Raw genomic sequence first — 27449 nt, 5'->3', positions numbered from 1 at the left:
GGCCACTCAAAGGGCACGGATTGCAATGCAGACTTCTTGACATAAATCCCCTCCACCATTCAGCTGTTCTTTCCTATACTCGAAAATAAGCCTGAGCACTTGGACTTGGAGTTATTTCAATTTACAAGGCCACAAATTTGGACCTCGGTATGACTAATTACTATACATGGCAGATATATAACTAATCAACTTGACAATTCATAAACGCCTCCACTTCTCCAATAACCTTGGAATGCAGAAGAAAAGAGTAGACTAGAAATACAGAAATCATTTCTTTTAAGAGATGACTATGAGACCCACTTTCCAATTGTTTCGCCAAACCAGCTGATGGCCTTTTCCTGTCTCTTCGACTTGGCGTCTGATTGTGTCTTCATATATGGACTGGCCTCTTCAGCGTACCGCTTTGTCTGCTCAAGATGAGCATTATAGGCTCGAATCTCCAGCTCCCGCTCATGCGGTGTGAGCTTTTGCAGAGGTTTGGATGGCTTAAAGCCGGCTGGGATAGACTCGCCTCCGGGGATCTCGATGACCGCCTGGGTCTTGTTGTCTGTTGTTGATGAGCTGTTTGTGGCCTCAGGATGAAAGAGGGACTGAATTGGTGGCGGCTCAGTGCCAGCGGCCTTGGCTTCCTCCACTCGCTTCTCGTAGTCCAGCATCTGGTGGTAGAGCTTGTCGGCATGCATCTGAATCCGTTCCTCTTTCTCGGCGTCATACTCGAACGAGGCTGCGTAGCCCAAAGCCTGGAGGAATTTCTAGCCAGGTATCAGTATCTTACAATTGAAGGAGCATCGCACTTAAAAGGACTCACACTCTGAGTTGTAAAGCATCGCGAGAAGACGCCATTCTGCTCCGCACACATAGTCAATCGCGATTCGAGCTGCTTGCGCCAGTTTCCAGTCTGGAAGCATAAAGTAAGAGCTTCATGCTCCATGGCACAGTTCTCCATCGCTGCCCGCTGCACTGTATCGCCGCGCTCCTTGAACTTCTCAATCACTCGTGCCGCTCCGCGGACTCCATCACCTCCGTCGGCATTGACTGGGGGCTTGTATGTCTTCCACAGATCCGCATACCGCCCATCTTGGTAAAGTGACTGTGCAGGAACGGCTGGCTTCGAGGATTCGACAGACTCGGGGGTGGGTGACGGGGAAGTAGGTTGCTGTACGTCCGGCGCAGGAACATATTGGTCCGGCCGCTCTTGTTCGAGATATTCCCGGAGGCCCGGGTCGAGCTTCTTCACGGGATCATTTTTGCTCTCTCCAGAGAACCAACCCATTGGGAATTTTATTTGCGGAAATATTGGGGAAGGTGGTAGAAAGGTGTTTCCTTAAAGCGTTGCGGAGAAATCGGGATAAAATTGGATCAGCTCTGATACCGATAGACTCCCGACCGCCGCGGTCTTTAACTCTTCCACTAACAACACGACGCGTCTACCTCGACGCCGTTCCTCCACCATGGAATCCAGTATGTCCAAAATGCTTTGGATGAGTCGCAAGCATGATAGCTAACGTTATATAGCGCGAGAGGAGCGGTTGCAAATGCGACAGCGTGGAGCTGGGTACGCGCTCTACCCCGCGAAACAATAACACAGGATGCTTGAGCTGACCAGGAGTTTAGTACGCGCCAAATTAAAGCAGTTGATTTCGGATTCTCCTTTGGAGCTCCAGCGCCTGGTCCATCAGGCTCTGCTCCCATCTCATTATTCCCCGAACCCGAGAAATCGCAAATACAGCCCGTGCCCGCGCCGAGTGCGACACCACCGTCGCTGAAGGTCTCTTCGCAACCTGAACCACAGAAGATAAGCCAGTCACAGCGCACACCAGGAAGTGCGCGCAATCATCTTCCTCGGCGGCCCTCGACATATGACATACCTTCCGACGAAAGGCACGAAGTACCACGAAGCAACAAAAGGAGAAGACTAAGTGAGTGTTTGGATACTAGGGCTGGCGATTTCTTCCGCTGATGATATTGAAGATTCCCCCGAACCGACAGATACCCCTTCGAAGCAGAGCGCCCCGGAACCTGCTAACAACGTCCCAGAGCCAGCTCAGAATGGCGGGTCAGTGGTCACAGAAGCGCAAGCAAGCCGCGAAGCCGATACCTCCGTATCGGACGTGCGAGAGACCCAATTTGATGCGCTCGAGCCCCCGAGCTTGCCAGAAGAACCTGTGAACAATGAAGTCGAGGCAGATGATGGTGCAAGGACAACTAACCCCGACTCCACGGCACAGGCCGTTTCTGAAGAGCAAACCCAAAGCACAACCCAAATCCCCACGCCAGACGTTACAACAGAGACTATTGATCAGACACGTCCTCGAAAATCTCGATCACCCAAGGATCCCCTACACGAGACGCCACCTATTGTCGATCCCATAGATCTATCGAGCAAGAGACAACGAAATAGCAGATCACCATCACAAGCTGAAGAGTCCCCTGCGGAAGAAAGGGGAGAACAGCAGACGACTGAAAAACCAAACCTCTCGCCATCCTCTCAGGGACCTCGTAAACCAAAGACAAGGATCCCGCGAGCCAGATCTACCACTACTGATGCCTCGGACGCCAATCAATCAGACCGAGGTCACACAGAAACCTCACCGAATAACGTTGATGCGACTGAGATTGCAACCAGAACTGCAACTGTAGCTCAAAACCTGTCCGACACTACAAAGAAGACTCAAGGGCGGAAAGGTCGCACTGAGAATGGCGAGCGCGCACCGGCTCAAACTGTGAACGAGACAGCCCTGGAAGCTGAAATAGAGCCTCAACCCAAGGTTGCTCAGAACAAGCCCCCCTCCAAAGATAAACGTCCCCGTGGTCGACCATCACTTTCAGGAAAGAAGCTTGACAAAGAGACACAAAATGAACAAGGGCTCAAACGGCGCCTAGAGGCTGGAACAGACACAGAACCTGGGCCATCAAAACCACGTCGTGGCCGGCCCTCGCTTTCTGGAAAACAGGTTGATAAAAAAGCACAAGCCGGTCCTGAAACAGAACCCGGGACAGAGTCTGGTTCTTCAAAACCTCGTCGCGGACGGCCTGCAAAGAATAAATCGGCTACAGAGCCAGAGTCTGCAGTCTTAGAGAACCAAACGAACCCCGAGACTGAGCCTCAACCAGAGCCAGACCAAGAAGATGAACCCGAAATATCGAAACCACGCCGTGGACGACCTGCGAAAAATAAGCCGGCGACAGAGCCAGAGCCTGCAGTCTTAGAGGACCAAACGAACCCCGAGACTGAGCCTCAACCAGAGCCAGAACAGGAGGCTGTACTTGAATCAAAGTCCCGCCGGGGAAGACCAAGGAAGAAGAGCAAATTGGCAGCAGAGCCGGAATCTACAGCTCCAGAAGAACAACCGAATATCGAGAGTGAACCTAGATCTGAGCCGGAACAGGAGGACGAGCCTTTACCGTCTCAGGCCCGTCGGGGAAGGACCAAGAAGAACAGAGCGGTATCGGAACCCGAATCTACAACTAGGAAAGGGGAAGCTGATACCGAGACCGTTGAAGAACGTCGAAAACCAAGAGAACCTCGTGGCGAAACGGTTCCTGTTACTGTGCATCGTCTGTTTAATCCTTCGGCTCTTGGTGCAATGTACGCATCAGCTGGTTCTGGCGAGGAGGACGAAGAATCTGCCGATGAGCTCTCCACTCGCCAAAAGACCAAGCTTCCTAACCGCGGCGGTGTTAACCCTGCAGATGTTTTGAGCCAAATCTGTCGCGAAACCCTGGAGAAGACGCTCACAGCTCTCAAGAACGGAATCGCGAACGAAACAAACACCCAACGGCGAGCGGAGTGGACACGCAAACGAAGGGCTGTCGAAGCCTTTGGCTCTGAGCTTGATGGACGCCTGCTGGACCTGAGCGAGATGCTTGATAGCAATTTCGTGCTTGGGGTGCAGCTCAGGAAGACCAAGCGCGAAATGATGGATTTGCGGAACCATCTATACAAGGTGCGGCGGGAACGAGAGAGCATTGCTCTCCAGATGGATGCAGTGCGTAGCAAGCACATGGAAGAGGAAAATATGAAAACCGTAAGTCTTTTTCTCTATTTACGAGACCTACAAGTTGGATCATCACTAACACGCACAGTCTCGCACTACCATCAACAATTCCCTACACAGTCTTGAACTTGCGCTAGATCGCAGCCAACAGCAGGCCTCTTCAACTACAGATCCTTCCCCGGCAGACCTAGAGTTCATGCTCCGCACCGTGGCCGAAGATGTGAGCAGTCGAGCACCAGGTGCCCAGGGTGGATTGCTCAATCAGATCCGCTCATTCAATGATCAACTGGAAACTACCGCTCGCCTTTTAGAACGGTAGTGAAGTTTGACGAAATGATTAGTAATTTTGGAGTAAATCGGGGCAATATTTGACCGTTTGTGATACCAACGCATTGTACCATGGCCGGCCCAGGAACATGACGTTATTGTGCAAAATAGTGTATAGGGTTTAGTCTCTATCTCGGGGTGAGGATTCTGTGATCTGCATGACCAATCCAGAAATTCTAATTACCCCTGTGATACCAGAACATTTAAAGAATTAATAAATTAAAGATTTAGTCCCCGCGTGGCAAGAAAACCTGGAAATCCACTTTGGAACCATGAGAATTGGAGACCATGTTTGTCAGCCATTATCCACTTAACTTAACTATTCAATTCTTCGTACCCACATTTCTTCAGCAATAGCAAATCAGGGCTAAGCCGGTGTGAATAAATTATCCGTTTACCCATGTTTGCTTGGAAATCAATACATTGGTGGGACTATCTGGCCGCTATAAAGACATGATTGCCACCCTTGTACAGAACTTCGCACGCAAATCTGTATAGAACAGATTCAAAACCAATTAATTGCTTGCGATACTTCCCAATCCTGGTATCTCAAAACCTCAACCAAAATGACGAAGCTTTTCGAACCCCTCCAAGTTGGCCGAATGGAACTCTCCAATCGTGTCACCCTAGCGCCTCTAACCCGCTTCCGTGCCGACGACAGCCACGTCCCCCTTCCGTTCGTCAAAGAATACTACGCCCAACGAGCCTCAGTCCCAGGCACCCTGCTCATTAGCGAAGGAACATTAATCACAGCCCGCGGAGGCAGCTACCCCAATGTTCCCGGCATCTGGAATGAAGCTCAAATCGCCGGATGGAAGGAAATCACCGACGCCGTACACGCAAAGGGCTCCTATATCTACGTCCAATTATGGGCCCTAGGACGCGTCGCAGCACGAGATGCCGCAGCCGAAGGCGACTGGGTCCCGGTCTCCAGCAGCGAGGTTCCCGCTGCAGCTGACAGCCCGGTGCCACACGCACTTACGGAATCCGAGATCCAAGAATGGATCCAGGATTACGCGCAGGCAGCGAAGAATGCCATTGCGGCCGGGTTTGACGGTGTGGAGATCCACGGTGCGAATGGATACCTGATTGATCAGTTTAATCAGGATACTTGCAACAAGCGCACGGATAAGTGGGGTGGTAGCGTCGAGAATCGCGCTCGTTTCGCCATTGAGACTACCAAGGCTGTTGTTGAGGCTGTTGGTGCTGACCGGACTGCCATTCGCTTTAGCCCTTTCAGTCCTTTCCAGGCTATGAAGATGGATGACCCGCTGCCGCAATTTACGTATCTGGCACAGCAGATGAAGCAGTTCAAGCTTGCTTATGTTCATGTTGTTGAGCCTCGTATTTCTGGCAATACGGAAGTTGAGGCCAGTGAGGCGAGCGAGAGTTTGGACTTCTTTTTCAAGGCTTATGAGAAAGCTGGTCCCATTATGGTGGCGGGTGGTTACAAGCCTGATTCGGCGCGGGAGGCTGTTGATCGCTTATACAAGGACTATGATGTTTTGATCGCATTCGGTCGTCCTTACATCGCCAATCCTGATTTGCCCTTCCGGGTGAAGAGTAACATTCCACTTACGCCTTATGATCGGGATATGTTCTACCGCCCCAAGGACCCGGTCGGTTACATCGACTATGAGTTCAGTGCCGAGTTCAAGGCTACTCAAGTTGCGGCTTGATTGGAGATTTATGGTCATGGCATTGTTGTTTAGCGATAGAAGGATGTTTATTCCGATTACATTATAAATAAATAGATATAGATTCCAAAGTTCTATTACCAGTTACCATCGAGCACATCTAAATACAACATAAAGTAGTGCTTAAGGCCTCCCAGAGAGTATTCACCACAGTAGAAATCAGGGCAGTAATAGATTCCTTCCATCCTGGGCGCTAAAGTAGATCAGCCAAGGCCAATACTCACTCTGCATTACATGTATGCAATTCACAATCAATATTTATACTGCAGACGCGGTTAGCACAGCCCAATCCCCAAGCGCAGAAAACTTACGCGGAATTGTCTGTTATTCCGGTCCGTCATATCCAAGAATCCCGAATCCTCCTGGCGAACCTCCTCCTCATTTCGTTGATCCCTCCGACGATTTTCCCAAATATAGTAGTACCGCAGCAGAAGAGAAGCGACAATTGCCACCGCAATGGTCGCCACAATGCTAATCTTCGCAGGGATATAGTTCGGCGCATCCTCCGTTCGGAAGGTCAGTGGACCGAGAATATTACCCAAACAGAAAGACATAAGCAGGATAGCATTCATAGACACTTTCTTCGTATGACCCGCGACATTGGCGCCGACAAGCGAGTACATCAATGGCAAAGCAGAGCCCACCACCTGAATCAAGTAGCTTCCCGCCAGTTGGGCAGCTTTCATATCCGTGGGCGAAAAGGCAAGAAGGCAGCTACCCAGGAGACTACAAAGTAGTGCAGCGGTGATGCAGAGACAACGCTGGTCGTATCGGGAGGCTGTCTGTGTTGCAAGCAGGATAGCGACGATGCTGACGGCTCCGTTTGGGATATTCAGGAGCTCGGTCTGCTTGGTTGTGAAGCCAATGTTCTTAATGATCAACGAGGTGAAGCTGCTGATTGCGGCATTGGGTACATCCATTGCCGTTACGATAACGACGATGAGATAAGTTTGTGGGTCTCTGAATACCTCGACAAATTGAGACCGTTTGAAGTGTTTATTCTCGATGCCGGTTTGGTTCTCGCGTAGACGTTCGATGGCTATGATCTTCTCTTCGTGTGTGAGGCGAGATGTCATGGGGTTATCAGGAAGGAAGATGAAGATGCTGATCCCAACAGCGATAGTGATAAGACCGAAAATGAGGAACATGATCTGCCATGATTTGAATTTGTCATCGGTATAGAAGAGGAGGCCGTATGCCACTAGGGCCCCCATCATGGAGGCAGTTCCAGTGCCGAGGTACCATATCCCGAAGCGTTTGGGTTGCTCTGGTATTTATTAAAGGGGATTCAAGTGATGGGTGGGTGGAATAGACGTACCATTTCGCTTGTACCACATAGAGGTGATTAGGATGAGACTGACAGATGTTAGATGGGAATTGGTGTAGTGAGATGGTAGATAGTCTTACGCTGGAGCAATTGCACTCTCAAAGCAGCCCAACAGGACTCGCAAGGTCATCAAACCGCCAAAGTTCTTTGCAGTGCAGTTCAAAGTTGTCATGAGACCCCATATCGCCACTGAGATTTTGTCAGCACAATCTTTCGCTTCCTTCCAATACAATTGCATACCATTGAAACCCAGATACTTCGCTGTGGGCAACCGTTGCATTAAAAAGCCCGTGGGAAGCTCAAAGACCAAGTAAGTGCAGTAAAAGGCTAGCGTTAGATTGGAGTACTGATTCGTCTTCATGTTGGTGTCGCTCAATAGACCCATCACGGAGGCATAGTTAACTATCCCTATGTTATCATCTTCACCCTCACAACCTCGGTTTCATTACTTACTGAGCACCTTATCCAGATACTGCAAATTATACGCAGCCCACATCAAAGGGATGATCATCCAGTCAATCTTTCGCACGAGTAACTTCTCATCAACATTGACAGACACTCCATTGTCTTCTTTGTGAAGGAATTCCAACGCCGCATCAGCCTTTCCCGCCGCTAATGCATTCTTAGACTCCACATCAACCGACGCGGTCGCGACAGGGATATCCTCAGGGTGTCCCATTGTGAACTGAAGTGATTATACTGCAATCAAACTTGAAAAGCGAAAGATAATTCTTTTATAAGAGCTCGACTCCGACTAGAAAGCACAAGTGGGGAAAAAGTCGACAAAACCCCTCTCTCTCCTCATGGTTATCAGAACCAGTCGTTACACCCATCTTGCATGCTGCCTGCAGCTGAACTAGCCACATGAATGTCTAAAGCTATCAAAACAAGTATTGTGCTCTGCAGATACTCAAGAGCTACTAAAAGGAGTGCCGCTTGTTTAGGAAGGTCCCATTGTCGTAGCGTGCGGAGACGCGGGCTATTCCGCAATCCAAGTCTGAGCACTCTTATCTTGACCAAATGATAGGTACTTCATGCGATCGGCAGACTTCAATCAGCCACTATCAATTAGCCTAAACTTTGGACTACAAAACGTTGGAAAATCGAGCGGAGCCTTTGAAAGAGACACCACGTGAGCTGATAAGGTCTGTTGCTGTTGTTGCCCGCATAATCAGGCCTGAATCTTTGCCTCGCTGTTTAGCTTAGTTTGAGTTAGTAGGCCTTCAATAACTCCATATAGAGTCTTCTAAATATACATATATGAAATGTGGAGGTTACCGAGCCCCAATTACGCTCGGGTCCCACTCCGGAGGTGCCCACCCGCCCACTCGACCGACCACAGTATTAATTTGGGAGGTCCGACTATATGAATGCTTCCTCTCTCGTTGCATTCCGCAGAACAACCCATTTTCAGCCGAATAACAACAGCCAGTCGCAATGGTTTTTGAACTTTACATCCCTAAGAACCTTGAGTTCTGCGATTACATCGAGATTGTCCAATCAGCACGCACATTTGCAGACGGCTATGATCGTAAAGTATGCCAAATCCTGCCTCTTGCTCCAACATCTTATATTGACAGTCAATAGGATGCCGAACGCTTGCGCGCTGTGCTAGCCGCGACCATTGAGGTAGATTATCGTCTCGTCTCCACAACCATACCTATGAAGGTTTGTGGGCCCGAGGAACTTATTGCCGAATTCCTCTCACCCGAATTGCTCGGCAACAAGAACCTTTTGACACAGCACCTACTGGGCCAGCCTTACTTCAAGTCTGTCTCAAAAGACGAGATTGTGGTCGAGTGGCAACAGATTGCTGGTCATGGCCGATGGATGGAGGGTTCTCATACGCTCAAGAAACAAGTCGATAAGACAAGTGATGGAAAGTCTTATATGGAGCAACGTTACATTAAGGTAGACGGGTGTTGGAAATTGGCTGGGCTCAAGCCTTCTTTGTTATATGAGATCGGGGAGTTTAATGAGGTTGTGGCTGAGAGGTCTACATAGATGAAACTAAATGTGCTTTTATATTGATGTGTGCACATACGAATGAAAGTTATAACTACAGGACTTGATTATATAATAAGAAACCGAATCTTATCTAAACTCTTAATGAAAGGTCGATAGAAGGATCGAGTTAATGACCCAATTTCACGGCTGGGGCGACAGTGCCCCGGCATTGGCCAAACCCAAACCTCACCCCATTTGTCTTGTTGACACACCATCCCTCCATTATGAGCTCATCGCCATCTTCAAAGAATACGATTCCATTCTCTTTCAAAGCAGACAGCGAAGTCCGTGGAAGCGACCGCTCGACAAGACACGCCAAGCCCGTCTTCTCCCCATTTGAGTCCGTACGCTGAACACCATCAAACAGCACGTCAGTAAGGAATCAGACCATTCGAAGAACAGACCACGTACCGCACTCGAGATGGTTCCCGTTCCGAAGATATCGCCTGTACTGAGACCCTCGCCCGCACTTGTAAGGTGAGTTGCCTGTTGATACGGGGTCCAGTACAGCTCGTTCAGGTTTGTCGATGTGACATTGTAAGTATTCCCACCCCCTATTCGTGTTAATGCATGTAACTTCAACCATGTGCCATAGATACTCACTAATTATACGGGCACTTAGATCAATATCAAAAGTTGCCTCATTCTCATTACCTTTCCATGCTAAATGCGGCAAGGGAGCTGGATCCTGGTGGACCATGACCGGACTCTGGACAGATTCAAGGGCATCCATAGTGATAATCCACGGTGAGATGGTTGTGCTAAACCCTTTACTATGGAACGGACCGAGAGGCGCCATCTCAAAGCCCTGGATATCACGCGCTGACCAGTCATTCAGAATCACAAACCCGAATATGTGATCTTTCACAGCTTGGATATCCAAAATTTGGCCAGGTTTCAGAGGGTGAGAGATGAAAACTCCCATTTCAAGCTCAAAGTCCAACTTTTTGGTAGGTGTGAATGAGAGACCACCGGCTTCATCCTTTATAACGCCATGTGGGCGAGTCAGGGTAGTGGAAACATTGAGACTGGAAGTACGTCCGTTATATACGCTTGGGATAACATGCCAATTGGGCGAACCTGGTAGACCAAAAATTTCAGAGCACTATGTTTTCGGGTTAGCTAGTTTTCTTCAGATCATGTAAACATAAGGGACTGGCTAGATAACGATACATTCTGGGCATGCTCTAGAGAACAGTAAAAGTCTGAAAAATTAGCTGTTTGCATTGGGTAGTGGTTTTGAATACGGTCTAGAGGGATGAAGAATTGATCTCTCGTGGCTTGAAGTTCGGCTAGTCGAGGTAAAGCATCACATAGGAGCTGTCGTGCTTCACGGCGACTGGTAATAGGAAGTGATGCAAAGGCATTAAGATGACTCTGTTATTCTTCATTTAGCCAAGATCCAGAAAATCCGAATACTTGGGTACCTCGGTATAATCACCTTCGAAAATATCGCTCCTTCATCAAAACCCGATATAGAGTCAAAAAAGCCATCCTTTTCCAGGGCGCTGAGGTCGACCGCATCGTTGTGAAGTGCTGTCGCACAGCGGGGAGTAGGATTTTCGCGAGTGGAAATGACCCCAAAGGGGATGTTTTCAATGGGGAACGGAGTCGACCGAGAAGCCATCGTATCGTCGAATGGTTTTTGCCTATCTAGACTCGGTTAGAGGAACCGTTGAATCTTTTGAATGCTCACTTACCAAGAAAGCTAATTCAGTGGCTGGAGAAAAGTTAATGGGGAAGTTAAGAAGCGGCAACCCTCCACTTATATTTGCGGGGTAACCATCCTCGTTTCCCCACGGGGTATTTATGTGGGCACCGTCTCTTGTGCCCACTCATTGCCCAGCGATTGGAAACCACATATAGTTGCCAAGATGGCTCTGAAAATATGCTACTGCGTTTGGGAGTCCAAAAGCAAAGGAAGCTGATCCTTGCATCATGTCTTTATCCAAGCTTGAGAAAGGAAGCGTTGAATTCGCCGAAGATGTTTCTTCAGACGTATCACCAGGCCACAATGATGTCCTAGTTGATTCTTCTGGGATGATCAGGCGCTTGCCTATCCCAAGCAAGGACCCAAATGACCCCTTGAACTTCTCCTTTGCAGCAAAGTTGGGAATTATCGTGAGTTGCTGCTGGTTTTGTAAGTGGCTCCCCTAGCGTGCCGAATTTTAGTTTACTGGGATTATTCTAATTATACAAATAGCTATGATGTCCTTATCCGTTACTGGTGGATTAGGATCTGTCTTGGGCGTCTTTGACGCGCTCTATGCCCCGGAGGGAGTCAGTGCGACTGAAGTCGGCTGGCTTACAACCTTTCCTTCTTTGTTCATAGGAATCGGTAAGACTCTCAAGACCTTAGTCCAGCGCAGCTTAATCGGCTAATTCATACTTGCGCAATAGGGAATTACTTCATCTTACCTCTTGGATTAGCCTTTGGAAGACGCCCAGCCACACTAATGGCCATCATAGTGCTTATAGCAGCAACGATTGGCTGTGGATTCACCCAAACATACGATCAACATCTCGCTTTGCGGATCATACAGGGCCTTGCGACTGGTGCTACGGAATCGGTGAGTCGGGGTTTCCCTTCGACTACACACAGAATTCACTAATTATAGCATGTTTTATAGCTACTACCTCTTATGTTGTCTGAAGTGACTTTCGTTCACCAGAGAGGAAAGATATTCGGGTTGTACTGGGGAACTCAGACTATTGTGAGCAGCTGCATGAACCTGGCCAGCTCTTATGAGGTTGCTGCTCTAGGCTGGCGCTGGTACTACTGGATATTCGTCATCACCATCGGTCTTGGAGGATTGGTCGCATTCTTTGGATGCTTTGAAACAGCCTATCGTCGCTCCGCACAGGTAGTCAACGGGTCGGTCGTTGTTACCGATAACTTTGGTGTCACGCGTATCTTGTCAGGCGAAGAAGCTCAAGCGTATCTCAGCTCCAATACTACTGCTGAGAACGATGGAGACAATATTCCAGATGAGCTGAGACCCAAGAAGCCATACAGAGAGATGATCAAACCATGGAGTCATACTGGAAACCCCCTTTTGGCTACTGTGCTGCAGACTTGGTTACATATGCTGCAGGCCTTGACATCTCCCGGAATCATTTACGCCACACTTCTATCATCGGCTGTCCTAGCAGCTGCACTTGGAATGTCCTTGACCTATGACACAGTCCTCCAGGATAACTATGGATGGCCCGCAGCAAATGTCGGTCTGATTAATCTTGGGGGTGTATTTGGCAGCCTCGGCGGTATGCTCTATGGAGGTATTTTCGCAGACTGGTTCATTATTAAAATGGCCAAGAGAAACAATGGAGTCCATACTCCCGAGCATCGCCTCTTACTGCTTGTTTTCCCAGGTGTGCTCTGCGTGTTCTCGCTTTTGCTTTATGGCTTTACTGCGAGCGGAAATGTCACATGGGGCGCCCCATACATGGCGTGGACACTATTCGAAGTCGCATTTGTTGCGGTACTTATTATTTCGACTGCCTTTGCTGCTGAAGCATGGGACCAGAACGCCGGCCCTGCCTTGGTGATCGTTGTTGGAACGAAGAACATTATATCTTTCGGTATAGCATATGCTCTCATCCCCATGGTTGAAAAATACAGTTATGGTGCTGGGATGGGTATGTTAGCGGGTGTTACCACCTTCATCTTCATACTGGGAATCCCGGTATATAAATTCAATCCAAAGGTAAGTGGGAATAACCATAGCTATCTCATAAAGCAAAGTCTAACAAGGTCACAGTGGCGTCGATACATGGAGAACAAGTCGAAGAATTGAATTGAACAATATCTAAGACTCACCTACCAAGGCATAGCTGCGAATGCCGATATTATAATGAATACGACATGGCATGATCTCTTAGTTGTCAATTGAACCGAGGGTTTCCCGTACTGGCTTAAAATATCAAATCATAAAAAAACTCTGGCCTCTTCGTATCTAATACCTTTAGGGATGAGCGTTCCATATATGAATTGGCACTATTATACACAGAGTCAGATGGCAATGGAAATTAGAGAGTACTCAGAGATCATAATACGTGTTCTCATATTTATGTATGTGTGTACGTGGGAAAATACGATCTTTTTGAAGAAAAAAGATTGTCAAAAATAACTATTGGCTTCCAACGACTTGATATCAGCTAGATTTAGGCCTTTGCCTCCTGAATATATGGAATCCCCGTCAGCTTGAATGCACGTTCACTTAGGATGGGCTCGTTAATCGGCTTCGAACGGTTATGGGGGCAATCCTCCTCGTCCCGCTTAGCCACCAAAGGTGCAAAATCTTTCGCATTAGGCCAGTGACTAGTCAACCTCCAAGTCTCGAAAGCATCCTTCTTTCTCTGAAGATCCTCTTGCGTAGCAAAGGACACGGGCATATAGCAAGTGTAAATGCAGAACCGAGCCTGATCACCCGTGGGACTGAGGTTATAGTGAGGAGTGCGAGAATCCCAGAGAAGCAAGTCACCTGGCCCAGCATCGACCTTGACCCACTCAAATCCGCGGTCAGCAAGCCACTTCATACCGCGCTCTGTATATCCAAACCACTCGGGGGTCCATGCTGGAATGCGTGGCTCGTCTGCCATGTCGCGGTGGAACTCATCGGACAACAAATGAGCTCCACGGCAGACGATCAAGCCACCATCGTTCGGTCCGTTGGGAAGAATGTTGACTAAGCCTTGCAGGCAGCGGAAGCCTGACTTCTCCGGGTCCTGGTCCTGATGAGGCCAAGCCTTGTTTGGGGGCATATCGGTGCGGCTGGAATTCCATCAGTGGATGTACCTGAAACCAAGAAATCGATGACTTACTTGGGTAGTGTGAAGTTGACGGCATCAAATGAAACAATGAGCTCTTGATCATCGTATACCTTCTCGAAGGCCTCTATGACCTTTGGCTCACTTCGAATCGCCCAGGCAAAATCTTCGTGGCCAACGCAGTAATGCATGCACATACCCTTCTCATTGATCACGGGAAGGGAGTCTTTGGAGACCGTTGCCGGGTCGTCGCGTTTGTATCCAAGGTTACTGGAGATTTGTTAGCCTCAATGGTGATGAAAATAAAACAAAGAATCACAGAGCAGACTGCGCGGTTGGTGAACACTTACAACCCTTCTAGCCACGAATACATGTCATTGGCATACTGTTTAGTCCTTTCCAGTGGGACAGCTCCTTTGACCACGGCATATCCATCACGTGCCAAGTCGTCTCTGAAGTCTCCATACTTGGGGTCCTGGCCATCCAGACGCAGGGCATTAGGGCCACCAAGATTGGAGGTAGTGACGCGAGTACTGGACTGCGTTGGCTCCGTCAAAGTGATTGTATTGGACATGGCAAAATTGGCGTTGAAAGTAATAATCAAAATCGTACGAAAATCTGCTTATGTGCGAATTGGCATAATAATCGGGTCGTAATCACTTATAGTCAACAAGATCGCCTCATGCCAGTCACACGGACAATGACAGCACCACGCCCACTTGCCCACTTATAGCCCCCACATCCCCAAATTTGCCCACTTTCCAACAGGTGAATCAATTAAAACACGCAAATTGCCTTCAATTGGCAGGAAATATGCGTCATAAAAGTCAAATGAACAAATAAACCCCGTGATTATATCATACCCAGGCTTTTCGATAGACCTAGATTAATAGTTGATAAGGGAAAATGCGGGGAAATAGATAATGCGGGTAATGCGGGTTAGCGTACTTGTGGGTTCCCACCCAATTCTCGACCGTACTCCTTTGTCCATAATCTACCCAATCCATTAAGTGAAAATGTCTGGCAAGGTAGCTTCTCAGAAGGTATCACAGATATCGAACCCCGGACCTTACCAATGCCCTCAATGCGACAAGGCTTATGAGCGGCATGATTACCTCGCTCGGCACATCGATTCCCATCGTAACAAGCGCAGCTTCCGATGTCCGATCTGCCAACGCGGCTTTAACCGGCGGTAGGTTATTCTTCCTTCCAACCCTTACAAAAAATGTCATCTCATGCCCAGAAGTGATGTTCTACAGAGACATCGCGCGCTACACGACGTATTGTCTCCAGATAACGAGGTGAACATCAAGCGCCGCAAGGATCGGCTTCCAGGAGCCTCTCATGAATGCAATAAAACGGTGAGCTACTTCAGCAGCATTGAAACCTTCTCGCGATCATCAAAGCGCTGATTCATTACAAGCTCAATGAACCTGACAGGCCCTCGAAGCAACAAAAGGGAGACTTACGTGAGAAAGATGTGGCCGAGGGAAACGGCCCGGTTTGCTCAGATTCGGCATATGCCTTTGATCAAGTGCGAATTCCCGAAGATGTATTCTCACAGGATTCCGAAGGGCCATTCAACCTAGCGTTCGCCCCTGAAAAGAATCACATATCCAATGTGTCGACAAACGCTGTGACACAAGTAAAGGTTTCTGACAATTACAATGAACCTGAGTCACAAGAAAACATGGATGCATTCTTCATATCCCATAACGCAGTTATGGAACTCTCTTTTGACACCAGTCCGAATGGCTGTCCTACTTTTTTGAACATGTTATGCTCCCGAATCCAAATGGAGTGGATGATGGACAAGGGATCCATCAACCACCACCCAACACGTTCGATATTCTGCCCGATATAGATTTTGAATTCTCAGATAGTGGTCTGTTTGGGGAAAGTTTTATTCCGGATCTGGAAACAATGGTTCAAAAAGACGTTCTTTTTCCTATGGATCGAATTGCCTGGGATTCGGAGGAAAGTCCCGACACTACGCGGAGACGAGTTGACGCGTTTCAACGATCGTTCTGGTAATCAGATTGGTGCATCAAATACTATCAGGTGACTGACTACTCTCCTAGGATCAATCTTCCGGATAAGACTCGAAATGGCGCGGGCGGCGACGCTGGACCAGCACTTGCAGATCGCGATCTTGACAGCTCCGTTCTTTCTCCTCACACGGCACCTATTAATTTTACCATCCATGAAAAACTTTCGTTACGAGCAAGAGATCAGATATTCAGGCTGATAGTCAAGACCGGTGACAATAGCTTTTCAATGCCTGAAATTCCCGCCGTCGAGTACCTCGATATTCTCATCAAGATCGGACTGGCAAAAAAATTAGAGACGGATCCATGGATCCATCTATATACATGCTATAGCCAAAATACTAGACCAGAACTTCTTGCAGCTTTGGTGATGGCGGGTTGCATCTGTTGCTTCGCTTCCTCAGTGAGCAAAACAGGTGTAATTCTGCAGGAAATTGTTAGAATGTCATTGCGAAATCTTGTAGGTCTCCATTGAATTACCCCTCGTGATTGCCGCTAATCTTCTGGGCATGGTAGTCTGAGTCAGATCCTCAGGTTCTTCGTGATCTTCAATACTTGCAAGCATCAATGATGTGCGTGGAAATTGGGTTCTCGTGTGGCCACAGGAGAAATATGCAGATGACAGAAGGCAGTGTGCAGGCGCTTGGCATGGTGAGTCAAACAAGATAATGCCAGCTATCAAGACAGTTATTGAAATTCCATCTAGGCTCTTCGTCGTGCCGGAGCATTTGATAGCTCATCATATCGGCTCATCTCGCCATGTGATATTCCCGACGATAATCACCACGAACTACAGACAGCGTGGCAAGAATGGATCAAACAAGAATCTCTGAAGAGGTAAGCAAGATATGACTTTTAACAACCCAGAAGCTTCTGACTGAAAGGCGCCAGGCTCGTTCACCACTTTTTCTGTCATGATATTGAATACGCGGCAGCCATGAATCAGCCACCGACCACATCCTATGCGGAACTCACGCTGCCTCTTCCAGAAAGCCGAGAGCTCTGGCTAGCACAAACACCTAAAGCGTGGAAAGATGCTTGGATGGTTCAATATCGACAGTTAAGAACAGATTTAAGTGTCAAAGATCTTCTATCAGACCCGACGCTATTGAGTGATCTTCCTGTACACCTGGACGCCGAAGTCGCCACTTCTGCATTATTGCATGGGATACTAGGCATGACGTGGGATGTTAGACAGAAGGTGTTACTCGGCCGGCACAACTCAACAAAGCTACCTGCCAGAAAACAGCTGTTGCTTCAAAGCAGACAAGATGACCTGTGAGTTGGCCGATCTTCTTTCCAATTGCTCGAGCTAACATAGGAAGTCAGATACAGCGACATTCAGCAAATCCAAGAGGTCATCGCAAAAGCCCCAGCGGTGACTGTGCTCATGTCTGAGTTTACCACCATGTATCTCCACATCGACGTCGACGCTTTACAGCGCTTCGCCGGAAAGATGGGAGAAGCTGAGACAAGGAAGATTTACCCTGACCTGCGAGAATGGAGTCTAACGCAGGAGGCCCGCGTAGCGATCTGGCACGCCGGACAGGTATTTGGTGCCGTACGCCGTGTTGGACCATACCAGCTGCGAGGATTCGACTCATTTGCCATATACTATGCCTCGTTGACACTCTGGGTGTATGGGCTGTTATCATGCGCGGAGAAGGAGTCAAGGGATTCTGTGTCCTGGAGTACAGATCCTTCGTCAACGATCCTTCTGGATGGCCCAAGTAGCCGGGCTACAGATATATTCATCTCTCAAGGCCGTGGCTCACCTGGACTGACATACTTCTCTGGGTCTGGCGTTGCTGCACAGAAAGCCATTTGCAATCTTCGCCAGCCTCGGTTGCTTATGCGTGTCGCTTTGCAGGTCCTTGACAGTAACTTCACAAATCTGTCATCGAATGACCCTATCAACAATCCTCTTCCACCTCTTGTCGCGAATCTCCGTAGTTTGCTTCATGATTTGGGAAATTTGCCTTAATTTGACGCATGGAGTTCATCTGCCTGTTAATATCAGTGGCGTGAATGATTGGGAAGTGAATGGAAAAGGTGCAGAACGTCAAGGAGAATATGTACAATAAAAATGTTGAACGAAAATAGACACGAGAGAAGATGCTCGCCACATATGCCCACGTTGTGAAAGTGGGCGTTTCAAGAAACCTCGAGATGAGCATGAATTCTCCCGACTACTTCAATTCAACTCTATTCTGAGTCTTGTAAAGGTTCGCGTTACATGAATATCGATATGTACAACAATCAAACAAATTGAACGTGTCTTTAGTTCATGCTTATCACACAGTCATTCTTGTTAATCGGCTTGACTGATAAATCATAAGCCTTTTTGGCCCCACTGCCAATGGACTAGAGGAATTCCACAGCAACAGACGTCACCTGACGGCGGGGCTGAGCTGACATGCGGGCGTTGATTTTTGTCACTAAAGGGACCTGACCCCACAGGATATTCCTGATCGCTGACTAGGTTTTTGCGGCCGAATCATGGCTTCAAAAATATCGTTCGGTAGCTCCAACTACGGGTCAGAGATAGGAATTAACTATGGCTCAGTCAAAAACGAGTTTCATCATGCATTGGGTACATTGGATCTCGAGCCAATCTCTTTCAAATGTCAATCGAGCTAACCTGTCTAAAGACCTTGAAAAGATTATACCCATCGTGCCTGGGGCCATGTTCGACTCCTATGCAGATCAACACAAAGAAAAATGCCTTCCAGGGACACGAACCGCTATCATCAACCAAATCAAAGAGTGGGCATCGGCAGAGTCGTCATCACATGGCAAATGCATATTCTGGTTAAACGGAATAGCTGGAACAGGTAAATCGACTATTTCTCGGACAATGGCGGAATTCTTCAGCCAAAACGGGTCACTGGGAGCCAGCTTCTTCTTTGAAAGAGGTGAAAGGGACCGAGGGAATGCCAGAAAGCTTTTCCCGACAATCGCAAGACAACTAGCGATTAATATTCCCCAGATGATGCCCGCCCTACAGGACATAGCCCGTGCAGATCCAGGTATCGCAGCAAAGACGATGAGAGAACAATTCAAAACACTCCTTCGTCTACCACTCCAAAAGCTCGAGCGATCCATCCTCTCTGCCCAGACCCTCTCAATTCAGACCATGGTGATAGTGATTGACGCATTAGACGAATGCGAGGGAGACGATGATATCCGACTGATACTGCAACTTCTTCCGGGACTACAAAATATAGCTGCTTTACGACTACGAGTACTTTTGACTAGTAGGCCCGATCTACCGGTCCGTCTAGGGTTTTCAAGGATTGCCAGCCACGATCATAAAGATCTCATTCTACATGATATCCCAGAGGAAGTAATTGCGCATGATATTACTTTATTCCTCAATCATCAACTTGCGGAGGTAAGAACAGAACGGTTCTTACCTACAGATTGGCCTTGCGACCGAGACTTCCAAAAGCTAGTGGCATTATCCGTCCCATTATTTATCTTCGCTGCTACTATCTGTCGTCTATTCAAGGATCCCATTTGGGACCCTACGGATAGCCTGGCTGAAATATTAACACATCAAAACGACGAATCCAAGCTGGATGGCACATACCTTCCTGTTCTTGACCGTCTACTCTACGGACAACACGGTAAACGAAGAGATAAATTAGTTTTTGAGTTTCAGCAAATTGTTGGTGCCATCGTGACCCTAGAGAGTCCGCTATCGGTCATATCACTTGCGAAAATTCTAGGTCTTTCTAAGGGTCGTATACAACTTCGACTCAACCCACTACACTCGGTGCTAAGAGTGCCGGACGACGAAACGATTGCGATACGGCTTTTTCACCTTTCGTTTCGAGACTTTCTTCTGGATCTAGAAACTCGCCAGAAAACTCCCTTTGGGATAAACGAGATAGAGATACACTATATCCTGACAAGGCAATGTATCCTCAAATGTCATGATCTACGGAAAAATATCTGTGAGCTGCCAAGTGATGGCACTCAGATGCTTGAAATCGATTGGAAGACTATCGATGGCCACCTTCCTCCAGAGTTACAATATGCCTGTCGATACTGGGTATATCACCTGGTCCGATGCACGGATTACACGGGCTTCGAAAACATAATACAGGATGCTTTCTTATTTCTCCGCGCACACTTTTTGCACTGGGTAGAAGCCATGAGCCTACTAGGCTTAACGTTGGAGATAATAGATATTCTTGATCAAATTCAAACAGCTATTCCGGTAAGTTTTGAATATAGTCGTCTATCATCCAGACTAACACGGTGATACCTCTAGGACGACGACGGCTCTTCCCTAATCATAGACTTTCTTCATGATGCAAAACGCTTTATTTTGAAGAGTCATCAGATCATTGACAAAGCGCCGCTTCAGGTTTATTGTGCAGGGCTTATATTTGCGCCTCAAACCTCAATAATCCGAAAAGAGTTTGAACATGAACTTCCTACTTGGATATGCCAGCTCCCACGAGTTGATGAAAGGTGGGATGCAGCATTACAGACCCTAGAAGGCCATTCAGCAGAAGTTCACTCGGTGGCCTTCTCGCCCGACGGTCGCCTGCTCGCGTCCGGCTCCGTTGACAATACAGTGCGTCTCTGGGAGACAAGAACGGGCGCACTTATCCAGACTCTCCACGGTTCAGATATGGTTTGGTCGGTGGCCTTCTCACCAAACAGACTTCTACTAGCGTCCGGCTCTAGTGACGGCACGGTGTGTCTGTGGAACCTAGCGACAGGCGCCCTCACGCAAGTTCTCCAAGGACATTCAGAAGCAGTCCGCTCAGTGGCATTCTCGCCCGACGGGCAGGTGCTGGCATCTGGCTCTGACGATAATACAGTGTGCCTCTGGGACCCAGCGACGGGCGCCCTCACGCGAGTTCTCGATTTTCATACAGAAGAAGTCTGCTCTGTAGCATTCTCGCCCGACGGGCAGGTGCTGGCATCTGGCTCTGACGACAATACAGTGTGTCTCTGGAGCCTAGCGACGGGCGCCCTCACGCGAGTTCTCCAAGGACATTCAGAAGAAGTCTGCTCAGTGGCATTCTCGCCCGACGGGCAGATGCTGGCATCTGGCTCCAAGGATGATACAGTGTGTCTCTGGGACCTAGCGACTGGCGTACTCACACAATGTCTCGAAGGAACTTTCTGGGTCCATTCGGTGGCCTTCTTGCCTAATGGCCGGACACTGATATCTGGTTCTACTGCAATGGTGTCCTTTTGGGACCTAGCGACGGGTACAGTCACTCAAACTTTACAAGGTCATTCAGATGCACATTCATCAGTGGCCATCTCGCCTAACGGCCGACTATTAGCATCTAGCTCGATTGATAGAACAGTGAGACTCTGGGACCTGGGTGAAAACGCAATTCCGTATCTCAGTGAAGGCAATTCATATACAGTATATTCAGTAGCCTTCTCGCCCGACGGTCGCGTACTGGCGTCCAGCTCTCGCGAGGGCATAGTTTATCTCTGGGATTCAAAAAGGTGCGCAATTACGCAAAGACTTACAGGCCATGCATCCGAAGTACAATCAGTGGTCTTTTCGCCTGACGGCCGGCTACTAGCGTCTACTTCTCTCGACAGGACAGTGCGCCTTTGGGACCTAGCGATGGGTACACCCGCGCAGATTCTCCGAGGCCATTCAGATGCAGTTTGGTCAGTGGCTTTCTCGCCCGATAGTCAGATGCTGGCATCTGGCTCCATGGATAATACGGTGTGCCTTTGGGACTTAGCAACAGGTGTGCTTACCCATACTCTAAAATGCCACTTAAAGCCGGTTTCATCGGTGATCTTCTCGCCTGATGGCCAGCTATTAGCATCTTGCTCAACTCGCGAAAATAGAATTTGTCTGTGGGACACAATGACGGGCATGTATATGCAGAGCTGGAGATTTGATGAAGGGGACTTTATGCTTGGGTTTTCACAAAACGGTTCGTGCATTCGAACTAACTCAGGTGCCATGCATAATCAGTCCAGGTGTGACGGTCTCACGTGCAATTTGCGCCCTGAGTGCCTAGATATCTCAATCGAGCACAAGCAATGGATAAACCTGAAAGGGAAAAATGTCCTTTGGCTTCCTATCGAGTTTCGGCCACATAGTTCCCAGGTCAGTGGTAACATGGTTGCTTTGGGATCATACACAGGACGAGTCTCGCTTCTTGGGTTTTGTATTTGAATCGTATGTCAATCATGATCTTGCCGTCTTCTGGGTGTGGGATTTTTAAATTTGGTTCGTGCCGAGGAACGTTGGCAGAAGGCAGCCTTGGAGAGAAATGAATATTCTAAGTGGGAGAAATTTGTGCAACACCACCTTCCGCCTTTGGTTGAGAATGCATCATTCCTCAGCCAAGTCGTGAATCAGATTCTGCGAGGCATTCAGACTTCACCGTCTGCGGAAGAGATCAAGAAAAGTAGATTGTTATTTCTATCGACAATCACTTGCCACTTCATACTACGAATGACTGATCATCCACATCCGGGGTTAAGCATATGTGGAGGGCCCTGTGTACCCACATAATAAGTGGAGGAAACAACATGAGCGGATATTATCTACTCATGTCAGGCGTGAATGATTGAAATAATCCAATCGTCAAGCACCTTTGACATTCTGCTATTGTTTTGTAGCGGACCGTCTCGGTCTCTCATAAATCAACGTAATGGGTAGGTGAGACTCGTACCGAGGCTGATAATCCTCATCTTACTGACCATGAAACCAGGCCTCAGTCCAGTCTACTTCTTCTCCCATGGCTCAACCATGATGCTGGGCGAGGAATCTACCTCGGCCGACTACTGGAAACAATGCGGTGATGAAGCCCTTGTCCGCGGCATCAAGGGGGTCGTAATAATGGTGCCACCACACCTCATCCCAGCCAACGACTGTCAAGTATCGGATAACTAATATGATTCTTCTACCTAGGGGGCACACTGGGACTGTCTAGGAGACAAAATCGAAGTCGCCACAAACCCCAAACCTGGCAAGAGTCCAGTAGCCTTCGTGAAGCCCGAAAAATACGTGGACTACGAACTCATCCCCGATCTCGACACATGCAACCGATGCATCGACATGCTCGCCAAAGAAGGGTTCAACGTATCTGAAAACAATAAATTTGACTGGATCCACGATGTCTACCTGATCCTCATCCGAATGTTTCCAGGCGGATGCCCACCAACGACACTAATCTCTATGAATGCCCGCTACGACCCCCACTTCCACATGAAGATTGGTTCAACTCTCCGACCCCTTCGAAAGGAGAATTATCTTATCATCGGTACTGGAGGTAGTGTTCATAATCTTTACCGCAACTACTGGGCACCTATGTTGCGTCACCGTGACAATTTTGCAATGCAAACACCCCCTGAAGACTGGGCTCTGGAGTTCAGAGATGCTGTGGAGGATGTTCTTGTGAATAATTCTGGGCCCAAGCTACGGAGAGCAATGACGAGGTTGATGAAACACCCAAGATTCCGGGATGCGCATGCTACGGATGATCATTTTATGGCGGCGATGTTTGTGGCGGGGGCCGCTGGGGACTTTGAGGATGTGGGTTCGGAGGCCGTTTTGGGGGCTGAGAGTTGGGAGCTTACGAATATGTGCAATTCTCAGTGGAAAGTTGGTAAATGGGTAGATTAAATTGATTCGCTATGACTCTGCTACTATGTATCTTCATCTTGAAGAACTTCGAGTCCCGTTCGGACTGGTACCTTGGAAACTTCAAATTCTCGAAGCTAACTTCGAGCCGTATGTTACAGCATAATACCCAACAGTAGAAGTAATCGCTAAGACCGAGATCAGTGCAACTATTCCTCCAGAAATCAATCCCTGTTCAAAGTGTCCTACGGCTTTGCCTGGTCGTTGTCCCGTAGGCTTCAAAGGTGCAGTAGAAGTTTGCCATATTTTCGCGGCAGTTTGAGTCCCCGTTGCAGCGAGGAAAGTCTTGACCTTGGATGAAGCCATCCCTTCGATGACTATTTGCGACCTGGGCACCTCGAAAATATCGACCGAATAACGTGTACTTTCCCCAGGAGCACTTTTGTCAGGAATGGCAGGGCCGACTAAATCGACATTGTTAAGACCAGGTGTGAATTGAGAAATTTTGATGAGACCTACTAAGCATATCCATTGGAGTATGATTGACCCACGATAAGTGGGCATCAATGAATTGGGCTAAGTACTTTGCAGACTCAGGGTTTGCGAATATGTAGGAAGCTGCTGGTGAACCATTTCTAGCGGATAGTCAGTATGTCTGGATATACTTCCGGTGGGCGACTGGATCATGACATACCGCTGCACAGTGTCGATGGCATCGTCAAGACTAGTGATAGGGTGAACTAGCAGGACCTTCTCATTCACCTTCTGAAGTAATAGTGGTGAGTCTCTGCGAGTGTGTCAGAAGCCTTCATAGAAGTGGCGCCCTTCGCTGACTTGGTAATTTGTAAAACTCACCGATCTTGTACCTCTACTATGCCCCAGTCTGAGCCAGAAACCACTGTTCGTGCCCCATAGACACTTTCGGTCTCTTTGAGTAGTGATCTGTCCGACGGATGTTCAGCAATAGACCTTTTGCTTTCCACTGCACAGTGGCTCCAAGATGCCCGTGTAACAGATTCGATAAAGTCTTTCAAGATAAACTCGTGGACCAGGATAATGTCGGGTGCATATGGAGAACGCCCGCCGAATCTGAAACGAGCCGATGCCAGTGCTTCGGCTGCCTGAGAAATATCGGCCGTACGGTCAACAACAGCTATAGCTCTAGAGTCCACAGATGATGCAGAGAAGTTGATTTGTTGATTGATCACGACGGTCCGACTGAGGAATTCATCGTCGGGCCTCTGTTCACTGATTGCAAAAATATCCTGATCAAAAGCTTCTACCAGGATCTTCCGCAACAAAGCGCTAACTTGTGTAGCTCGCGCCAGCTAAATTATAAATTAGACCTTGGATTATGATGAACGATGGGACAAAGGCGACAACTCACCTCCAGTATAATGCAGTTCCCTGCGGCTAAAGCGGCAGCGAGGACGGAAATGACCGAATAAAACAGAGTATGATCGATCGGTATGATGTACACGATTCCAGCACCGCGTCTGCCTCGTCTATTCTTGCCATGCGCTATACTGTATTCCTCTTGAAGATCCTTATTCAGGTCCAAGGAGGTGTAGTGACTCCTGATCTCATCCAGAGCCAGGCAAATTTCGGCGGAAATTTCTTCTAAGGAGTGTCCAGATTCTTCGAGGATGGCATATCTGATCTCCTCAATATGCTGAACTAGAGCTGACTGTAATCGATGGAATTGGGTTTGGCGATAGCGGATGCTGTGCATGCGCCCATCAATCTCGGCAGCGAGAATGCGAGGGAATAATTCGGGGGTAGCCATGTTGCTGATTTTTGAAGAGAAGAGGTGTGACGCCGATGAAGCATAAACAATAATTTATTGGGGATCCGGATCCCTGAATTATGATTGGACAACGGTAGACGTAGGCAGGGATTCTCGCCACATATGCCCACGTTGTAAAAGTGGGCATACCAGGGGATCTTGAGATAAGCTTGGACTCTAGATTCCCAATTTCTTTTTTCCGCCTTGCCCCGAATCTTGTCTGGGTCTTCAAGAATCAACATCGATATGTCAACCACAACTACGCAAACTCGCGCTTCGGTCCCACTTCTAGCGGACTATGAGCTACACCACAGCGGAAGCCAAGTGAATGAACCTCCAGCCTCTTCACCCTCACAACAAATATCCTGGCCAGCCCACTATCGCAGAATACCTCCTCATCGGCCCATCAACTACAATCTTGATTACGACGAGAGACCGGCTGGCTCCAACCCAGCCGAGAGTGTGTTGATCTTCGTGCTGATGCACGGAGTATGGCTAAATGGTGTATGTAGACTCACCACTTCTCAATAGCACAGACTGACATCTCTAGTCGATCGCTAAATTATGGCGGAAAACGGGCGGAAGGATCAACGACAGGATCTTCCGATATGAAGTTGGAGGAGAATGGTAGTGGAGGAATGCGGGGATATCGGGGTGCCCACATTTCGGTCCCCCGCTTTTCTCTATAGTACTTGTATTCAAGAACCCATCGTGCCTTTTAAATCTAATAAAACTCAATAAAAATTCAATTATCCTTATCTTATACACCCACAGCAATGGCTTCCTCACGCCCCGAGAACAATCTTCCCAAGCTCTCAAGATTCATCACCGCCCACGATGCACAGGGCAAAGCGATCTTTCACCAGGGCCATTCCGAACAAATGCCAATTCAACTACTAGATAACGGCGGCGATTATACCTTCAGTCTCGCGTACGCAACAAATCGCTTCCCCGCGCAGATGCAAAACGACGAGGACGTTGACGTTTACTCGAAATTACTTTCCAATCCTCCCGGCTTGGTTAGCCCTACTGGAACAGTATGCCGGATCGTTGATTTCGCTCCACATATTCGCTGTGCGATGCACCGAACTGTTTCTCTTGACTATGGGGTTGTTCTTGAGGGTGAAGTTGAATTGATCTTGGATAGTGGGGAGACTCGCGTTATGAAGAGGGGGGATGTGGCTGTGCAGCGTGGTACTAACCATGCATGGAAGAATGTCACACCGGATGCTGAGGGCCAGGGGTCTTGGGCGAGGATGCTCTATTTCCTATCGCCGGCTGAGCCGTTGGAGTTGGAGGGAGTTGGGGCTTTGGGAGAGGTGACTGTGGGGATTGATGTTAAAGCAAGTTAATGGATTCCCGCTAACATACTAGGCTTGCTGCCGAAATTAATTATTCAAATAAATTGGAGTATTAATTTGACTGTATTACTTCGGGCCTCCGAGCTCCAGCTCGATAATCGTTACAATTCACTCGTATCTACTCTATTGAGTGTCGCACCATCCCTATCTCCTGCAACATGGGCGCGTTCTACTCCGCCCATCTCGATACCGTTCATTTCAAGGTTCTCTGATGCTGTAGTCATTCTGGGTGTTTGCATCTTTCTTGTGGGTGTGTAGCGAGGAGAAGGACTCTGTAAACTATTTTCGACGTCTCCGGAAAGGGATCTGGGGAGAAGATGACGAAAGAATTGACGTAAGTAGGGTAGGCTAGCGCATAGTATCATGAAGTTGGCTTCGATGTTGCTGTGATAACACACGTCATTGGCATTTGCTCGTAGAAAGAGCTGGCAATTATCTGAAGTGCTCACACGAATAGACTTGCAAGAGCAATCTTGTATGGTAGATCTGGCGTATGTACTAGGGGCCATATAGTAGCTAATCGGAGGATGCTTGTCGCGA

At 48.3% G+C, this 27449-nt stretch overlaps 14 protein-coding genes across 14 annotated transcripts; 9 read left to right on the top strand and 5 right to left on the bottom strand.

Moving 5' to 3' along the window:
* Positions 1–287: 287 nt before the first annotated feature.
* Positions 288–1273, bottom strand: N7503_011504 (uncharacterized protein; the record flags this gene model as incomplete). Its single annotated transcript, XM_057071050.1, has 2 exons — positions 288–752; positions 809–1273. The coding sequence occupies 2 exons, from the start codon at positions 1271–1273 to the stop codon at positions 288–290; spliced, it is 930 nt and encodes a 309-aa protein (XP_056917661.1).
* A 178-nt stretch (positions 1274–1451) lies between these two features.
* On the top strand, positions 1452–4317 carry N7503_011503 (uncharacterized protein; the record flags this gene model as incomplete). Its single annotated transcript, XM_057071049.1, has 5 exons — positions 1452–1461; positions 1516–1555; positions 1615–1919; positions 1972–4028; positions 4087–4317. 5 exons carry the CDS (start codon positions 1452–1454, stop codon positions 4315–4317), a joined length of 2643 nt encoding a protein of 880 aa, XP_056917660.1.
* Positions 4318–4891: 574 nt separating this feature from the next.
* Positions 4892–6004, top strand: N7503_011502 (alkene reductase; the record flags this gene model as incomplete). Its single annotated transcript, XM_057071048.1, has 1 exon — positions 4892–6004. One exon carries the CDS (start codon positions 4892–4894, stop codon positions 6002–6004), a length of 1113 nt encoding a protein of 370 aa, XP_056917659.1.
* A 269-nt stretch (positions 6005–6273) lies between these two features.
* Positions 6274–8028, bottom strand: N7503_011501 (putative MFS transporter; the record flags this gene model as incomplete). The annotated part of the gene is made up of 6 exons (XM_057071047.1): positions 6274–6285; positions 6334–7289; positions 7341–7378; positions 7430–7538; positions 7590–7751; positions 7803–8028. 6 exons carry the CDS (start codon positions 8026–8028, stop codon positions 6274–6276), a joined length of 1503 nt encoding a protein of 500 aa, XP_056917658.1.
* A 758-nt stretch (positions 8029–8786) lies between these two features.
* On the top strand, positions 8787–9353 carry N7503_011500 (NTF2-like protein; the record flags this gene model as incomplete). Its single annotated transcript, XM_057071046.1, has 2 exons — positions 8787–8885; positions 8937–9353. The coding sequence occupies 2 exons, from the start codon at positions 8787–8789 to the stop codon at positions 9351–9353; spliced, it is 516 nt and encodes a 171-aa protein (XP_056917657.1).
* A 130-nt stretch (positions 9354–9483) lies between these two features.
* Positions 9484–10983, bottom strand: N7503_011499 (uncharacterized protein; the record flags this gene model as incomplete). The annotated part of the gene is made up of 4 exons (XM_057071045.1): positions 9484–9705; positions 9768–9910; positions 9960–10461; positions 10798–10983. 4 exons carry the CDS (start codon positions 10981–10983, stop codon positions 9484–9486), a joined length of 1053 nt encoding a protein of 350 aa, XP_056917656.1.
* A 311-nt stretch (positions 10984–11294) lies between these two features.
* Positions 11295–13153, top strand: N7503_011498 (MFS general substrate transporter; the record flags this gene model as incomplete). The annotated part of the gene is made up of 5 exons (XM_057071044.1): positions 11295–11496; positions 11560–11694; positions 11757–11926; positions 11987–13063; positions 13118–13153. The coding sequence occupies 5 exons, from the start codon at positions 11295–11297 to the stop codon at positions 13151–13153; spliced, it is 1620 nt and encodes a 539-aa protein (XP_056917655.1).
* Positions 13154–13520: 367 nt separating this feature from the next.
* On the bottom strand, positions 13521–14700 carry N7503_011497 (uncharacterized protein; the record flags this gene model as incomplete). The annotated part of the gene is made up of 3 exons (XM_057071043.1): positions 13521–14130; positions 14181–14396; positions 14477–14700. The coding sequence occupies 3 exons, from the start codon at positions 14698–14700 to the stop codon at positions 13521–13523; spliced, it is 1050 nt and encodes a 349-aa protein (XP_056917654.1).
* Positions 14701–15142: 442 nt separating this feature from the next.
* On the top strand, positions 15143–18158 carry N7503_011496 (C2H2-type zinc finger protein; the record flags this gene model as incomplete). Its single annotated transcript, XM_057071042.1, has 9 exons — positions 15143–15318; positions 15370–15487; positions 15550–15771; positions 15873–16156; positions 16208–16634; positions 16691–16825; positions 16881–17011; positions 17066–17452; positions 17504–18158. 9 exons carry the CDS (start codon positions 15143–15145, stop codon positions 18156–18158), a joined length of 2535 nt encoding a protein of 844 aa, XP_056917653.1.
* An 873-nt stretch (positions 18159–19031) lies between these two features.
* N7503_011495 (WD40 repeat domain-containing protein) lies at positions 19032–22349 on the top strand (the record flags this gene model as incomplete). Its single annotated transcript, XM_057071041.1, has 2 exons — positions 19032–20399; positions 20454–22349. The coding sequence occupies 2 exons, from the start codon at positions 19032–19034 to the stop codon at positions 22347–22349; spliced, it is 3264 nt and encodes a 1087-aa protein (XP_056917652.1).
* Positions 22350–22830: 481 nt separating this feature from the next.
* Positions 22831–23804, top strand: N7503_011494 (DODA-type extradiol aromatic ring-opening family dioxygenase; the record flags this gene model as incomplete). Its single annotated transcript, XM_057071040.1, has 3 exons — positions 22831–22834; positions 22891–23057; positions 23091–23804. 3 exons carry the CDS (start codon positions 22831–22833, stop codon positions 23802–23804), a joined length of 885 nt encoding a protein of 294 aa, XP_056917651.1.
* Positions 23805–23885: 81 nt separating this feature from the next.
* On the bottom strand, positions 23886–25548 carry N7503_011493 (aldehyde dehydrogenase PutA; the record flags this gene model as incomplete). Its single annotated transcript, XM_057071039.1, has 5 exons — positions 23886–24226; positions 24282–24397; positions 24457–24549; positions 24618–25090; positions 25150–25548. The coding sequence occupies 5 exons, from the start codon at positions 25546–25548 to the stop codon at positions 23886–23888; spliced, it is 1422 nt and encodes a 473-aa protein (XP_056917650.1).
* Positions 25549–25794: 246 nt separating this feature from the next.
* N7503_011492 (uncharacterized protein) lies at positions 25795–26237 on the top strand (the record flags this gene model as incomplete). The annotated part of the gene is made up of 2 exons (XM_057071038.1): positions 25795–26008; positions 26080–26237. The coding sequence occupies 2 exons, from the start codon at positions 25795–25797 to the stop codon at positions 26235–26237; spliced, it is 372 nt and encodes a 123-aa protein (XP_056917649.1).
* Positions 26238–26324: 87 nt separating this feature from the next.
* Positions 26325–26900, top strand: N7503_011491 (cupin domain-containing protein; the record flags this gene model as incomplete). Its single annotated transcript, XM_057071037.1, has 1 exon — positions 26325–26900. One exon carries the CDS (start codon positions 26325–26327, stop codon positions 26898–26900), a length of 576 nt encoding a protein of 191 aa, XP_056917648.1.
* Positions 26901–27449: the final 549 nt, after the last annotated feature.

This window comes from Penicillium pulvis (genome assembly GCF_028828015.1).
Source record: "Penicillium pulvis strain IBT 33274 chromosome Unknown scaffold_8_segment0_segment0, whole genome shotgun sequence".
Lineage (NCBI taxonomy): Eukaryota > Fungi > Ascomycota > Eurotiomycetes > Eurotiales > Aspergillaceae > Penicillium > Penicillium pulvis.
This window is presented reverse-complemented; position numbering and strand designations above follow the sequence as displayed.